Source organism: Martes martes (genome assembly GCF_963455335.1).
Source record: "Martes martes genome assembly, chromosome: 10".
Lineage (NCBI taxonomy): Eukaryota > Metazoa > Chordata > Mammalia > Carnivora > Mustelidae > Martes > Martes martes.
This window is the reverse complement of record NC_137898.1, coordinates 7187245-7203343: the sequence shown is the minus strand read 5'-3', so window position 1 is coordinate 7203343 and position 16099 is coordinate 7187245. Positions and strand designations below refer to the sequence as shown.

Sequence of the window (16099 nt, the reverse complement as noted above, 5' to 3'; positions counted from 1 at the left end):
GGGCTGGACGCGGTGCATCCTGGGCGCTTTGGCGGCGCCTGAGTCGGAAGTGGCGGCGCGGAACTACAACGCAGTGTGTCCCGGGAGGCCTACTCCGGGCCTTGTGGGAGGGGACAAGACTCGGTGAGAGGGCGGCGGGAGCCCGGGAGGGCGGGTAGGCGGGGCCCAGCTGGGATCCGCCCGCTCCGGCGCTCGAGTTCCGGCCGCCCTCCGTCTGCCCTCGCGTCGAATGGGGCGAGCGGCCGCCGTCGTCTCCGGGATGTTGAGACCCTATCCTTTCCCCTCAGCGCCGCCATGGCCGGCTGCAAGCTGCCTATGGGCACTTGCCCAGACATGTGTCCGGCCGCCGAGCGCGCCGAGCGCGAAAAGGAGCGCCGCCTCCACCGCTTCGAGGTGGCGCCGGGGTGCGGCAGCGACCCGCCCCGCGCGGACCCGCAGCGCGCCGTGAAGGAGTACAAGCGGCCGGCCGCCGGCAAGGCGCGGCCCCCGGCCAGCCAGCTGCGTCCGCCGTCCGTGCTGCTGGCCACCGTGCGCTACCTGGCCGGCGAGGTGGCCGAGCGCGCCGACGCATCCTGCGCCGAGGTGGCCAGCTTCGTGGCGGACCGGCTGCGCGCCGTGCGGCTGGACCTGGCTCTGCAGGGCGCGGGCGACGCCGAGGCGGCGGCGGTGCTGGAGGCGGCGCTGGCCGTGCTGCTGGCCGTGGCGGCGCGGCTGGGGCCGGACGGGGCGCGCGGGCCGGCGGACCCGGTGCTGCTGCAGGCCCAGGTGCAGGAGGGCTTCGGTTCCCTGCGGCGCTGCTACGCGCAGGGCGCCGGGCCGCATCCCCGCCAGGCCGCCTTCCAGGGTCTCTTTCTGCTCTATAATCTGGGTGAGTTGGGGTCTCCGCGGCGGTACGGGGTAGGGGTGGTGCCTCCGTGGGGACAGTGGAGGCCGGGGAAGGAAAGAGAAGCTTTGCAATCTCACCATTAGCTCCCTCCCCATCCCTGCCTTCTAAATGTGTGTCGAGTCAATGCACAGGATCCACTGAATCCCCACGTGGGCCTTCTGGCCTGTCCCTTCCCCTGTTTGGGTCTCAGTTTTGGGGGGTAATAAAAGTGGAGAGGACGGGGTTGGAATTGGCCTAGTGATTTTCAAACATTTTTTTAACTTCCTGTTCAGTACTGCACAACAGCCAAGAATATATCTGACACACAAGTTTCAAGACATTAGATCCTTCCTATGAATGGACAGTGCATTCTAATAAATTATGTCGTATTTAACTGTAATAAAATGCTCTTGGTTTCAAACCCCACTAATGGGTCCGAAGCCTCAGTTTACAAAAGTGGCCCAAGGTTCCAGTGTCCATGATTCTCCTGGAAGGGAAGCAGAGGCAGAATGTCCTCGAAGAAAAGGCCTTAACCGGGTGGACACCTGAGCCAGCTTTTTAGGGCCAGTGGAGAAAGGGCTGTGGATTTGAAGTCAGAAAACTTGGATTTTGTTGTGTCAAATTCTACTACATTGGAACTCTAAGACAGCCCTCGGGCAAGTCGTGAACTTACCTGGGCCTGTCTCCCTCATCCAAAAACAATGCCTCCCTTCGTTATGAGGATCCAGGCTGTTTGAGGGGGCTCTGGCAACTCATTGAGATAAGGCTCTGGAGGGGGCTGATGGAAAAAAGCCCGCGGGAAGGTGAGCTTGGCCCAGGGGAGGGGCGTGGCCAGAGTGGAAGGTAGGCGGGCCAAGGTCGGAGGTGCGCTTGGCGGTAGGCGGGCAGGAGGTGGGCCGGGTTGAGGACCGAGCCTTTGGGAGGAGAGATCCGGGAGGCCTAACGGAGCGGGATGGAAGGTGGCCGGGTATGGGAAAGACAAGTTCTCCTCACCCTGGCTTCTGCCCTCACAGGCTCCGTGGAGGCCCTGCATGAGGTCCTGCAGCTGCCTGACACCCTGCGTTCCTGCCCGGCCCTGCGCCGGGCCCTGGCTGTGGACTTGGCTTTTCGCGAAGGCAACACCGCCCGCCTGTTCCGCCTGCTCCGCGTCCTGCCCTACCTGCAGAGCTGCGCAGTCCGGTGCCACGTAGGCCGGGCTCGCCGGGGAGCCCTGGCCCGCCTCGCTCGTGCCCTGAGCACCCCCAAAGGCCAGACCTTGCCTCTGGGCTTCATGGTCCACCTCCTGGCCCTGGATGGGCCCGAAGAGGCGCGGGACCTGTGCCAGGCCCACGGACTGCCCTTGGATGGACAGGAAAGAGTTGTGTTTCTCAGAGGTCGCTACACTGAGGAAGGGCTGCCACCTGCTGGCACCTGCCAGGTGTTGGTGGGGAGCAAACTTGCAGGGCGCACCCTGGAGGAGGTGGTCATGGCTGAGGAGGAAGAGGAGGGTGTGGACAGACCCAAGTCCCCAGCATGAGGAGGAGCCGGGCACTCTCCCAGAGCCCAGGACTGGCTCTGAGCACTCAGGTTTCTTTTTTCATAATTCCTACACAATAAAAGTGTTTTATTTGTTTTGCAGGACAATAACTCTACTTGGTTGATTTGGGGGAGGGCAGGGAGGAGTTGAGACAGGGTAGGGGTATACTCTGAGGAAAGCATCTCATTCCCCTCCAGGGTCCCCACCTGGTGGGACCCTAAGCTGTTGTCTCAGAAGCTTGATAGGGTCCCATGACTGGGCCTCAGGTTGGCATCAAGGAAGACTGGGACACACCCAAGGAAAACTGGAGTGGGAGAACGTCAGGTCGAAGGCCCTGGGGAGCTGGGGTCAGAGGTCAGCCACAGGCCTTAGGGTGGCCGCTGCACCCTCCAGGGCCACCACCAAGATGCTGAGCTGCCTCTGCACTTCAGCCCAGGCTGCTGATCCAAGGCTGGTGTTCATGGCCCTGGAGCAGGCATTGGCCAGGCCGGGGAATGTGGCTACGGAGCCCGTGCGCGGTGCCCAGAGCACATGGCTGACAGGAGACGTAGGGGAAGCAAAGTCACTCAGGGACCAGGAAAGAGAGGGGCTTCAGCCTGGAACGGGCTCATCTGTACATAGCAAGGCACAGAGGCCTCCCCACTGCCTCTGAAAGCTGGGACCCTTAAAGCAGTGGTGGTGAGAGACCACTTAGAGTCCCAAGGTGGCCTTGACAGATTTGCTGCCTGTCCTTGGAGCCCGATTCCCCAACTGTTTCAAGGGGCTGGGCTGTGCTCTAAAGGCCAGGAAATCTCTTAGCTCCTCCTCCCTCCAGGGGCTGCCCCTGCCCAGCCTCCCCCCCACTGCACCTCCCAAGAGCTTTGGAACAGGCTCACCTGTAGTAGCGTTCCTCTGGGAAGGCTCGCGGGTTTAGGAAGGTCCGCTCCAAGAGCATCAGCTGGTCGTTGAGCATCCGGACCTGCAGGGGGCTAGAAGGGGCAGGACCTCTGTCACCCCGGAACCAGCAGCCCAGTGGCCAGCCTGCCTCCTGCCCCAGATGCCGCCCTCCCAGACGCCTGCTTGCTGCCCTCGCTCACTCAGGGGAGCCTTTCTGCAGCTCGGATCGGTGCTGCTCCAAGGCCGCGGCCGCGCTCTCAAATTTCTCCACTGCAGTCACCAGACGCCCTGTGGGGAACAGCCAGCATCTTAGCCCTGGAGGGCAGAGCTCCCCACACCTCCGTGTCAAGGGGGCTCCATACCCAGGCTGATGCTGTGCTGCTCCAACAGGCCCCCCAGGTTCTGCTGGGCAGCCTGCAGAAAACTTCGGAGGGTCTCTCCATAGTCACTGACGTTCAGAGGAAGGAAGAGGCTGTCGCTGAGCCTAAGAAGCACGCTCCCTGCTGTCCGGGCCACAGCCTGGTGGCTGCTGAAGCCTGCGGGGAGGGTGACCAGGCCAGGGCTCAGTCTTCAGCCCCTCCTCCCCCAACCTCAGGATTCCCCTTGCCCCGCCCTCCTCACCAGGGTCCACAAATTTGTCCACGTAACCAAAGGTGTCGAAGGCTGTGTGGTAAGTGGGGTAGATCCTGGCTGAGGTCTTGCTCTAGGGGAACAATGCCACGGTGACAGGCTTGGGATGAGAAAGGGGCGGGGGGGTGTACCAACAGTGAGCTACAGCAGAAGGACATTACCTCAAATCATCGCTACAGCCATGAGGTAGGTTCTAGAATGCCATTTAAAGAGGAGGAAACTGAGGGCTCAGAGATTAAATTACCTGCCCGACCTCACAGCTAATAGTGGCCAAGCTGGGTCAGCTGCCAGTTTCCCATTTCATACGAAGGAAAAGGCTTGGGAGTCAAATGAGAGGATTCCAATCCCAACTCTACCACCCAGGAGCGGTAGGGCCCTGAGGGGGAGAAGGGGCTTTTGGAGCATCAGGCAGGGAGACAAAGCTGGGCACTCCATATCCCTTACCTCCTTTCAGCCTGCACACCAGTGCTACCAACTGCTCCCTGTTTCATACTGTTCCTTAATCTATTCCGGGGTAAACATGTTTTCATTTTTTAAGATCTCGAATCAGGATACCGCTTTATTTTATTATTTTTTAAAAGATTTTACTTACTTATTTGACAGAGAAAGAGTGGGAAAGGGAACACAAGCAGGGGAAGTGGGAGAGGGAAGGAGCAGACTTCCCGCTGAGCAGGGGCCTGATGGGGAACTCGATCCCAGGACCCCGGGATCACGACCTGAAGGTTAATGACTGAGCCACCCAGGCGTCCCTAAGATTTTATTTTTTTAAGTAATCTCTACATCCAACGCGGGGCTTGAACTCACGACCCCATGATCAAGAGTTGCATGCTCCTTGAAGAGCTGAAAAGCCAGGATGCTTTTCAAGTCAGTGTCATCCTACAACTAACTGGCCGTGTGTCCCCGCACGCCACCCTCCCCCCTCCGCCAATAGTGCATATCACAGTGTTGCATCTTAAAATCAGTAGTAGCTTAAATTGGGTAAAATAACATAGGCGAGAATAAACAGATGCTCAGAGAGGCTAAGTTTCTTAAGCTACTGAGTGAGTGAGCCAGACTCAGTCTGCACTAGAGAGGCTCTAAGAGAGGAAGGGGCTGGGGGAGCAACATAGCTAGCTGGGGGACAGAGGGGTACGCACTCACCCGGTCATAGGTGTAGGCGATGTCCATGGAGGAGATGCCCAGGAAGTGAATGAACGGTGCATAGTCGCTGCCAGCGCCCAGAGAGCCCAGGCTGCGAAAAGAAAGACGGTCGGGCAGGAGGGTACTGGGCCAGGCCGCCCTCCCGGGGCCCCTGTCCTGGCCCTGGGCTCACCTGGGGACCACGCCGTAGGCTGGGCTGCTACGGTTGGAATACCGGATCCAGTTGTCGTAGATGCTGAGGCCAGCCGGGCTTGGTGCGGGGATCTGACCCGGAGGGGAATCTAATCTGGGGCCGGCCCCTCCCCAGGCCCAACAGGTGGCCCTCCGCCGGGCCCACCCGAGTATCCATCCTAAGCACGGGCCTGAGGGTCCTACAAGGCCTGCCCCCAGCCTCAGTCCCGCAGCCAGGCCCCTCGGATCAGGACCGGCTCCAGCCCCGCCCGCCCCGCCCCTCGCCCCGCCCCTCGCCTTCCTCCCTGCCCCGCCCCTTTCACCTGTTTGGCGGCGGCGAAGATGACGCTCTGGACCGGGGGCGTCCCCTGCGCCCTCAAAGTGGCATTGGCTGTGGGAAGACCGCAGAAAGACTATTCGGGCCGCCGCCCCTTCGTTCTCCCTGTCCCAGTCAGCCCGGCGGCCGCCCCCCCATACCAAACACCGAGATGTCCACGTTGATGTAGGCCACGGTGCGCTCCTGCAGCTTGTTGAAGAATCCCTGCGGGTCGGGGGCCGACGTGAGCCCGGCCAGCCTCTGCCGCGGGAATCCGTCCACCGCCCGCCTCGCCGGGCTCACTCACCTCGGTGAATTCTGTGGAGCCGATGAGCCCAAACTCCTCTGCCCCCCAGCTCGCGAACACTATGGATCTGCGGGGACGCCAGGTCCCTGGGGAGAGGGATAAAGGGCTGGAGGACAGGGTCGCCGGATCTTCGGTGTGGCTTGGGGGGAACGCTGGGGACGTGGAGAGGAGGAAGGGCCGGCCCTGGCGGGGCAGCCGGTGACAGGAGGTCGACGTCCCCCAGCCTCTCCAGGCCATCCTTCTCCGAGTTTCCGACCCCCTTTTCCCAGCCTCCCGCGAGTGCTGGGACCCCACCCCAACCCTGCCCTCTGTACCAATCCCACGTGGTCCCTTCTACCAGGATGCCCTGCCTCCCTCTTCCTTAGAGGGGAGTAGAGACCTCCGGACCCTCCATCCCCCACTGTCTCCTTCCGGCATCCCATGCCAAACTCTCCTGCAACCTCACTCGGTGATAATACAGTGAGGCTCTCCTTAGGGCCTTAAGGGACAGAGGCATACTGTCTCCATTTCGCAGATGAAGCTGAAGTTAAATGACTTGCCCAGGGTTACACAGCTGGTAGGCATGAAGCCAGGGTTCAAGTCCAGGGTCTGGCTCCAGAGTCCAGGGGCTTAAGGAATTGGCCACACCGCCTCCCACAGCCTCTGGCAGCCTACAGCACCGCATGTCCCTTTTTGTCCTCCCATCTGGAGCTCCATCTCAGTGTCCTTTGATCCTTTCTCAGCTTTCTGTTTTAATGTTATCATTTTAAGTAGACTCCATGCCCAGCGTGGAACCCAGTGCAGAGCCCAACTTGGGGCTTGAACTCATGACCCTGAGATCTAGACCTGAGCTGAGATCAAGTGTTGGATGCTTAACCAACTGAGCCACCCAGGCGCCCCTCTCAGCTTTTTGTTTTAAATCCAAATTGTTAAAGTATTAAAGGATTATGTGCTTGCCATGACTAATTCTCACACTCTTTCCTGCCCCAAATGCATAACCTGACTCTAATCAGATGAATCCAAATTAAGGAACCCTCAACAAAGTAACATGAGGATCATAAAAGAATTAAGGAACTGTCACAGATGACACGCGTCACTACCACACATGCAATGCGTGACCCTTCACTGACATGTTGGGTCAGAAATTTCTTTTGCTCTTTAAAGGTCATCATAAGAACAGGTAGCAACATTGTTCTTTTGCTGATTCTGATCATTACGTTGTGGCCATGAAAGAAACGGTCCTTGTTTTTAGGAAATACACCATGATATGTTTATGGGTAAAGGTGTGGCGTTTCTGCAACTTTCAAACACTCCAGAAAACAACAGAGAGAGAAAGAGCTAACATGGTAAAATCTTAGTATCAGGAGTATCTGGGTGAATGGTGTCCAAGGCTCCTTTGTACTGTTTTGGCAAGTCTCATGTAAGTCTGAAATTATTTCAGAATAAAATACTTGTGGGGCGTGTGGGTGACTCAGTTGGTTAAGCGACTGCCTTTGGCTCAGGTCATGATCCCAGGGCCCTGTGCTGGAGCCCCTGCATCCGGCTCCTTGCTCAGCAGGGAGACTGCTTCTCCCCCTCCCTCTCCCTACTACTCCACCCGCTTGTGCTCTGTCAAATAAATAAATAATATATTTTTTTAAAAAAATTAAACACTTGGGGCTCCTGGGTGGTTCAGTGGGTTAAAGCCTCTGCCTTTGGCCGGATCACGATCCTGAGCCCCACATCGGGCTCTCTGCTCGGTGGGGAGCCTGCTTCCCTTCCTCTCTCTCTGCCTGCCTCTCTGCCTACTTGTGATCTCTGTCTGTCAAATAAATAAATAAAATCTTAAAAAAAAAAGCTTAAAAAAATTAAACACTTGAACAGAGACAGAAATTCCTACACTACCAAAGGGGGTAAAGCCACACTCCCAGCCTCTCTCCACAAGCTCCTCCCTCCGCTATCAGTTGATCTCAACCACACCTGTGGTTTTACCCGTCCTGGATGCCAGGAACTCCTCAGTGTATTTCTGGAGTCTCTTCTCTGAGCTTGGAGATGGGCACCTTCAACTGCCTGCTTGCCCTTTCCCCAGGAATGTCTCTTAGGCACCTCAAAATCAATGTGAAGGGGACACATGTATAAAGGTGTCATTTGTGACATTAGTACTGTAAAGGGGAAGGATAGAGCTCTATAGGAGTAGAGCTTTTGTATGAGATTAAGTTGGTATCAATTCAAATTATATAGTTAGAACTTTAGAATGGTGGTGAAAAGTTCTAAAGATGGATAGTGGTGATGGGTGTACAACACGGAATATACTTAATGCCACTGATCTGTACACTTAAACATGGTTAGGGGTATGTGGGTGGCTCGGTCATTTGGGCATCTGCCTTCAGCTCAGGTCATGATCTCAGGGTCCTGGGATGGAGTCCCGCATGGGGCTCCCTGCTCAGCATGGAGCCTGCTTCTCCCTCTACCTCTGCCTCCACCTCTGCTCCTCCCCATACCGCCCCCCACCCACTTGTGCTCTCTCTCAAATAAATAAATATATATTTTTTTAAACTTAAAAAAAAAAATCCTATGCCATCTTCCTGCCAACCTCGGACTGAACTCCAAACTCCCCAGCTGGGTGGCCCCCTGGTCCAGGCCCTCCTTATCACATGCTATGCCCTCCACCTGGATCCCCACCCCATCCCGAACTGCCACCTCCACAGGGAGGCCTTCCTGAGCTCAGTCTTGTGCCAGGAAAGCCCCTTAGATAGTCCTCCTTATGGCGACGTCTTTGCATGCAGCAACTCGGGTGTTCACTGTGGGGGTCTGCTGTGCCTAGAACTGGCTTGGCATACAGCAGGCACACGGGACATACTTGTTAATGACTGTTATCCGTGCCTCAACTGTGCTGCAGCTCCCTGAAGGCAGAGGCTGGGCACCGCCTTGCTCCCCGCGGCACCCGGCCTCGCACCCCTGGAGGGGCACAGGAGGCTCTCGGAAGCCACTGCACGAGTCCCCCACATTCCACGGGGCGACTTGAGCTAGGCCAGGGCTGGCGTCCATGCAGGTCGGCCCCCAGGGCCCTCGGGCTTGGCACAAGTGAGCACTGGAGCAGGAGACAGAGGAGGTGGGACAGGACTCCCGCGAGCTTAGGGAAGCACGGGCTGGAGGTGACCGTCTGGTGGGACAGTGCCTAGACCAGGGACCGGGGCTGCCTCACCCTTCTTCAGCAGGGTCCCCAGGACTCGGGAGAGCTCCAGGAGGACGGCAGTGCCACTGCTGGGGTCCACGGCCCCGTGCACCCAGCTGTCGCGGTGGTTTCCGTACAGCACGTAGCGGTCTGGCGAGAGGAGTGGACACTCAGACACCCGGGGGAGTGTGGGCGGGGCCGGCCAGGCCGGGCGCAGGGGGCGTGGCTAGAGATGCCCGGGGCGGGGCCCGGCCCGAGGGACTCACCTGGCTCCACAGCGCCGCGGATGATCCCCAGGACGTTGGAGGAGTTCCGCAGCTCCCGGCGGTTGTGGACACTCACGTTCACCTGGCTTGGGGAGCCCAGGGGGCGACCAGAGGCTTGGCCCTGCCCACTCCCGCTCCCAAGCCAATGCAGGGGAAACTGAGACCCAGAGCGAGAAAGGGACACCACCAGGTCTCTGGCCCGCAGGTAACTAGAGAGGCAGCAAGGACCTCCCGCACCATCCTTCCCTGCCCCCTCCCACCCGCAGTAAATGCAAAGACCAAGATCTAAAGACAAAGATCTTTCTTCTGTCAGAACCAAAACTTTTTGTTGGCTTTTTCCTCTGCCGTCTGCCGCCTCCCACTCTCACCCCAGCTCCTCCTCCTTGCTCCCACCCCGACCCCAGGCAGGAAGCCCTCCCTCCACTTAAGTTACAGGTGGTGGTGTTGTGTTTGGTTTTTTTTTTAAGATTTCATTTATTTGTTAGAGAAGGAGAGCGCTGAGCCCAGGCAGAGGGAGAAGCAGGCTCCCCACTGAGCAAAGACCCAGGCATCCCTTAAGTTATAGTTTTAAACTAAAATTTACAGTGTCAGCTGGTGGCCCAGACCCTGTGTCCACCCTTCCTCCACCCTCTGAGGACCCTGGGACTCAGTAGAGGCTGGGGGCCCTGCTCACCCCCACTCTGCTCTTGGCCAGCCTGTTGGAAGGAATGGGGGCGGAGGGAATGAAGGTGCATAGCCCTAGGGGTTCTCATCTCCTCGGGCAGTGGGCCCTGAGCCCTAATCCCAACCCTGGCCTGCTTCCTGGGCGCCCTCCGGACCCCTCGCAAGGACCAAGTCCCCCATCACGCCGGGAGTGTGGATTCCAGCAAAGGAGCTGGAAAAAAGGTGAGACTCCACAGACCCCCTGTGGAGGGCCCCAACTTAGGCCAAGGACTGGGTGCATTAGATGCTCATGATACCCCAGGCCAGGCCCCTTTGCTCAGAAGACTCCATGGACTACTTTCCAAGAACCACACCCCCCCACACCCCTGCACAAGCCACCTCTCCCCTATGAACTCTCCACTTGTGTTCTGTTTGATCAGCACTTAATATTAAATGTCCTCTATTCACCAGAAAAAAAAAAAGAGGAAGGAAGCCCCACTCTTCTGATTCCAGTTCTTTCCATGGACTCATTCAGTTAAGTACTTATTGGATATTTAGCAGGCACTGGGCAGTGACTGAGACAGACACAGCCCCACCCTTGTGGGACATCCCACTAAAGGGTCCACCCCCGAGAGGTTACCTGGTGGCAGGTGGGAAGGTTAGTGCTGGCCAGGAATGGCAGAAGTATGGGGAAGGGTGTTCCAGGCAGAGGGAACAGCGAGTGTGGAAGCCTTGGTTTGGGAATGAGCTTGGCATGTTCAAGAGAGGGGGTGGCCGAAGTGTGCAGGGCAGAGGTGAAGTGGGTGTGAAACTCCACAGGGCCTTGTGGGCCGTGCAGCTGTTTCACTGGCTTTCCCCAAGACAGGACAGGTAGGTGTTCTGGAATCAGGGGAAGGTTGGGAGAGAGAAGAAAGGGAAAGGCTAGGCCTTGAGGTGGACAGGGAAGCATAACCAGGGAAGAGGAGGCAGAGGAGAGGAGCCGCGAGGAGGAGGGGCCCCACCTCACCTGTCTGCTGGGAAGTCACCATCAGACCGGAAGCCGGGCCCCAACCTGTAGTCACAACCCAGTGCTCCCTGCCAGGAAGCCGGGGCCATGGGTCCCTGGAGGTTACTGGGGAGGAGGTGAATGATGTGGGCATTGAAGGTTGGGGCCACTGGAGGGTGGGTAGGGGTCCCCCCCCACCAAGGAGGGGGCAGGCACCAGAGCTTACCAGAGAAGGATTTTGGCATCTTCGAAGCCAATGGGTTGAGCGGGAATTGGAGGAAATCCAGGGGCAGCATCAGGGTCCAGGCGAAAGGAAGAGGGATTGGCTGGAAGGTAGGGAGTCAGAGGATCCCCAAAATACTCATAATAGGAGCCTCGCTCCACCCCGGACGGAGGCAGGCGCCAGGAGTTTGGGAAGGTCTCGTTGGCGGAGCTCTGCCCGTCGTTGATGTCTGCGGGGTCCGTGTATACCAGCACCCCGGCGACCCCGTACTTGGCGGCGTTCACAGCCTGCGGGAGGTGAATGAGACTGTGTTTAGAGCAAGGGGGAGGCGGGCCCGGGTCCCATTTCCCGCTTCCTTCCTTGCTATGAAAGATCTGTCTTCCCAGAGGCAAGAGGATGTTGGCACCAGTCCTTGACTGCAGTGTGGCTGGAGGCAGCAACGGACCATGGGGCATAGGTGGGCCGATGCTGATCAGCGCACAGAAACCGAGCATTGAGCCACGGCCGCCAGGCAGCTGCCTAGGGGAGCAGGGTATGCGTGTGCGGCCATGGGCACAGTGGCCCTGTTCATAGGAGCCAACAGCAGGGATCGGCCCAAGTGCCCTCTGGGAGGAGTGGACGAGCCAGTGGGCCCCCGTGTGCAAGAGAATATCATTCAGCCTTTGGAAGCAATGATGCTCGGGCTCCGCATCCATGTGCCTTGAAAACATGACGATCGGTAAGAAGCCAGACGCAAAAAGACAGATAGTGCGTGATTCCTCTTATGTGAGGTTTCTAGAACAGGAGAATTCATACGTTTCTAGAACGTGGGTGAGAGGTTCCCGGGAGCTGGGGAGGAAGGGGAGAGCGTGAGTGTTTAAGAGGCACAGAGTTTCATTGGGAATGATGGAGAGTCCTGGAAATGGATGGTGGTGACGGTTGTCCAACACTGTAAAGGTGCTTAAGGGCCAGCATTAAACACTGGAGGTTTATTTTATAATTCGATTCAATTTAATTTTATGCTGGCGTGTTTTAGCAGCATAAAAACAAAACACGACCTCAGAAAAAGAAAAAGAACAAGGTCGCAATTTATGCACAAATCGAGAATGATCTCCAGGATGTATTAAGGTAAACAAACAAACAAACAAAAGCACTGTTTGAAACAGTGGGTATAGTATGCTGCTTTTATAGAAAAAGGGGGGAAATAAAAAATCGTATTCATATGCACCTCTTCCAAAAGAAACTGTGGGTTGATCTCCCCAAAACTAAAACAAATAAACAAATCAGCGGGTTACCTCTTTGGGGGATGGCATTACAGAACTTTTCCACTCGACTTTTTTTTTTTTTTAAAGGGAAATTCTATGATCTGTATAATTAGACCATGCCTCTTCCCTCTTTTCTTTTTCTTTCTTTCTTTTTTTTTTTTTTTGGCAGCTGTCATTATGGGCACCTCTTTCAACTACAGATAACGTAAAATTTACTGCCCTCTCCACTTTATAGCACAAAGTTCAGCGGGATGAAGGACATACACGTTACTACACTGCCATTGCCACCACCCACTGAGTTCCTCATCTTGCCAGCCTGAAACTCTGGAGTCACCAAACACTAATCCCTAGTCCTTTCCCTCACTCTATACCTTTTTAAATAAAAATTTAAAAAAAATCTAATTTTTTAAAACCACAGACATTAGTCAAAATTTTTAGTTGAAAAGACGCAGGCTGGGAGGCAGGCAACTGGAGGGTTCTAAATATTCAGAACTCCTTTGCAGGAGAACTTGGACTCCAAAATTACAAAGTTGAACGCTTTGCCTGATCCACTGATGTCCCAAGGCTCAGAGGGGTAAGAGGAGGCCTCCGGGGTCACACAGCACATCACGAGTGCCAACAGTAGAAATGGAGCCCGCTGCTTCTGTCCCCACCCGGGGCTTGGTGCACCACCCAACACCACTCCATCTCGTCAGGGGCTGGCTCCCAGCCCACCCAGTTCCCTACCCTGTTCCCAGCCCCCAGTTCCCTGGCGGCGGCTGCTCACCTTGGCCCCCCGTCCTGCACCCCCGTAGCGGGTCAGCGCAATGGTGCCTTCCAGTTTGATGCCCTGAGTCTGTAGATTTATAAAGTCTCCTTCCGTTCCGCGGTTGGCATAGACGAGGAGGCCCTGGTAGCAAGAGGAGGTGATTCTCAGAGCCCAGCCCAGGAAAGAGGGGATGAGGACAGGAGAGCTCGGCTGCGGCATGGCAGGGTAACTACATTGGATTCGATTCTCCTGCCTCAGCCGGAGCTTGTAAGCTCCCCAGGAGCGGAGTCACCCCTGGTCTGGTCTTGAGTAAGGGCCGCTAGGGTTTGCAGAATGACTCCGTGATGGATAAAAGGAGCAACAATGGAGTATGGGGGGAGGGCCCCGGGTCGGGAAGGGAAAAGCTGGGGTGGCGAACTGGGCCGTGGCGCTGGGCGGGGACGGGATGTCCCAGACCCACCTGTGGGGTTCCTGGGGGAGCGTAGGCAGCATATGGGGGCACCACGTCGGGCCCCGCCTGCTCCCCAGTCAGGTTCTGCTCGCTCTGGCGACAGGAGAACACGACGCTCCCGGTGGGACTCACTGTGGATGGGAGGAGGCATCAGGACTGGGCCTGGCATCTCCCCCTGCCCTGCCCGCACAGGTGTCCCCCAGCCTGAGCGGCACCTCACCAACGGCCACGCGGTTGGGCTGCTCCTGGCTGGGGAAGGACAGCAGCACTTCATAGGCGGGGGCCTCCGCTGCGTCCAGGCCCGACTCTGGGTCCCGCCATCGCCGAAGCAGCAGCTGCGCCAGGGCCTCATCCCGGGGGCTGGAGGCCAAGTGAGGCTCTCTGGAGAGTTCTCTGTAGGGTGGGCGGGCGCATGAGCGGACGCAGGGGCAGACGCAGGGGCAGACGCAGGGGCAGACGCAGGGGTAGGAGGGTGGCTCTGGCAAACAGGCGGGGAGGGGAGCCAGCCCTCTCACCTGAGGTTCTCTCGGATCCTGCTGGCATCCAGCTGCTGCATGACGGTCTCGAGGATCTCCAGGTCCAGGTCCTGGGAGACGCTGGGGGCTGGGACATTGGCCCCTTTAGGGATGGCAAAGTGGCCCAGGATGATCCCCAGCCCCAAGAGGGCAGCGGCCCCCACCACCCCCCCAAGCACCTTCACCCACTGCATCCTGTGGCGTCTTGGCAAGCTGGGGTCACTCCTTATAGACGGGTGTCAGGTCTAGTTAACCATTACCCGGTGGGTGGCCCTGCCCTTTGGCCCCCAGCCTGTAGGGAGAGTCCAGGAGCATCCTGCAGGGAGGGCCAGGAGTGGTTCACAGCCATCTCAGTTCCGGCATCAGTCACCTGGAAGGGACCTCCAGGGGTATCAAGTCCACAAGGCACACTGAGGCCCAGACAGGGACAAGGGCTCAGCCAGATCTCCTGGTAAAACAGAGGGCCAAGCCCAAATGGGAACTCAGAGCCCCGGTTAGAGCAAGACTGGGCCAACTCCCTGCCATCCCTACCTATCTCCTCAGTGTCGTTTCTAATATATATTTTTAAAGACTTTATTTAGGGGCGCCTGGGTGGCTCAGTGGGTTAAAGCCTCTGCCTTTGGCTCAGGTCCTGATTCCAGGGTCCTGGAATCGAGCCCCGCATCAGGCTCTCTGCTCAGCAGGGGGCCTGCTTCCCTTTCTCTCTGCCTGCCTCTCTGCCTACTTGTGATCTCTGTCTGTCAAATAAATAAATAAAATTTTTAAAAAAGGCTTTATTTATTTGAGAGAGAGTGAGCAGGAAGAGAGGGAGACGGAGAAGCAGACTCCCTACTAAGCAGGGAGTCCCTTGCATGGCTCCATCCCAGGACCCCAGGGTCATGACCTGAGCCGAAGGCAGACCCTGAACCAACTGAGCCACCCAGGGGCCCCTCCTCAGTGTCATTTGATTTCCAGCATTTCCAGAATTTCCAGCCCTGGCGGCTGGAGGAGGTTTTGAGTTGAAATTGCCATCCTTGCTAGACATAGGCTGTGTGATGTTGGGCAATTCACTTAGCTTCTCTAAACCTGATTTCTTAGCTGTGAAATAGGGATAATAGGCTTATTTCACAAAACTGGTGCTATTTCCATTAAAGAAGACTGCATCCATGGAAACACCTAGCCAGTGTCTGGCACCTAGTGGGAGCTCAGTAAGTGTTAGCCACTCCTGCCTCATCTGGATCCCTAAAATGTGAAGAGGGATCCACAAGAATTCTCCTTATGTATCCTGTAGGGGTCTCAGCTTATGGGAGGACATGGAACTCTAAGAGAGGGAGGCCATTCTCGAGGTCAGAGCCAGGGAAGCCCATTGTTCCTTGGCTAGGTGACCTCCATCCCCTGACCTTATCTGGAATCCATTCATCTGTTCATCCATCCATCCATCCCACTTACCCAAACACCTACTCTTTTTTTTTTTTTAAGATTTTATTTATTTATTTGACAGACAGAGATCACAAGTAGGTAGAGAAGCAGGCAGAGAGAGATGGGGAAGCAGGCTCCCTGCTGAGCAGAGAGCCCAATGCGGGGCTTGATCCCAGGACCCTGAGATCATGACCTGAGCTGAAGGCAGAGGCTTAACCCACTGAGCCACCCAGGCGCCCCTCAAACACCTACTCTTCCATCCATCCATTCAGCCATCCAGCCAGCCAGCTACCTGCACCCCCCCATCCATCCACCTAACCCACCCACCCATCTATGCATTCGTTTATTCACTCCTTCACTAATACCTGCAAACTTCATTCATTCATTTGGCTCTGTGCAAGACCCAGGCCAGCCCCTCAGGAGGAGAAGATGCCCAGGTCCCGGTCCTGGGAGACTGAGGAATTCAAGTCTAGTAGGGAGACAGGCAGACTTTGGGCTCAACCATGTGGTAAGCGCCCCTATAAAGGGAGGACCAGTGGGGAGGATGAGGACTTCTATCTAAGAGGGAACACTTGAGGGGATCTTCCAAGGCTGAGAAGGCATGTAGAGGAGGCAAGGGGTAAAAGGGCCAATGCAAATGGCCCTGCTTGTGCACAGGGAGAGGGAGAGTACT

The 16099-nt window shown here is 56.9% G+C and overlaps 2 protein-coding genes across 2 annotated transcripts; one reads left to right on the top strand and one right to left on the bottom strand.

Moving 5' to 3' along the window:
* The first annotated feature begins 7 nt into the window (after positions 1 to 7).
* On the top strand, positions 8 to 2485 carry SAC3D1 (SAC3 domain containing 1). Its single transcript, XM_080817261.1, has 3 exons — positions 8 to 123; positions 288 to 868; positions 1879 to 2485. Exons 2-3 carry the CDS (start codon positions 295 to 297, stop codon positions 2379 to 2381), a joined length of 1077 nt encoding a protein of 358 aa, XP_080673387.1. The 5' UTR covers positions 8 to 123; positions 288 to 294; the 3' UTR covers positions 2382 to 2485.
* On the bottom strand, positions 2444 to 14222 carry NAALADL1 (N-acetylated alpha-linked acidic dipeptidase like 1; the record flags this gene model as incomplete). Its single annotated transcript, XM_080817220.1, has 18 exons — positions 2444 to 2916; positions 3257 to 3349; positions 3458 to 3545; positions 3620 to 3793; positions 3879 to 3960; positions 5028 to 5118; positions 5200 to 5291; positions 5522 to 5589; positions 5676 to 5739; positions 5822 to 5907; positions 8985 to 9104; positions 9221 to 9306; positions 10869 to 10973; positions 11074 to 11357; positions 13081 to 13203; positions 13523 to 13644; positions 13734 to 13906; positions 14029 to 14222. The coding sequence occupies 18 exons, from the start codon at positions 14220 to 14222 to the stop codon at positions 2730 to 2732; spliced, it is 2232 nt and encodes a 743-aa protein (XP_080673346.1). The 3' UTR covers positions 2444 to 2729.
* Positions 14223 to 16099: the final 1877 nt, after the last annotated feature.

Bases quoted from the DNA above. Each gene is read 5' to 3' on its own strand.
- SAC3D1 (XM_080817261.1), top strand. From the start codon at position 295: ATGGCCGGCTGCAAGCTGCCTATGGGCACTTGCCCAGACATGTGTCCG. The intron at 869-1,878 runs GTGAGTTGGGGT...CTGCCCTCACAG, and splicing joins CTTTCTGCTCTATAATCTGG to GCTCCGTGGAGGCCCTGCAT.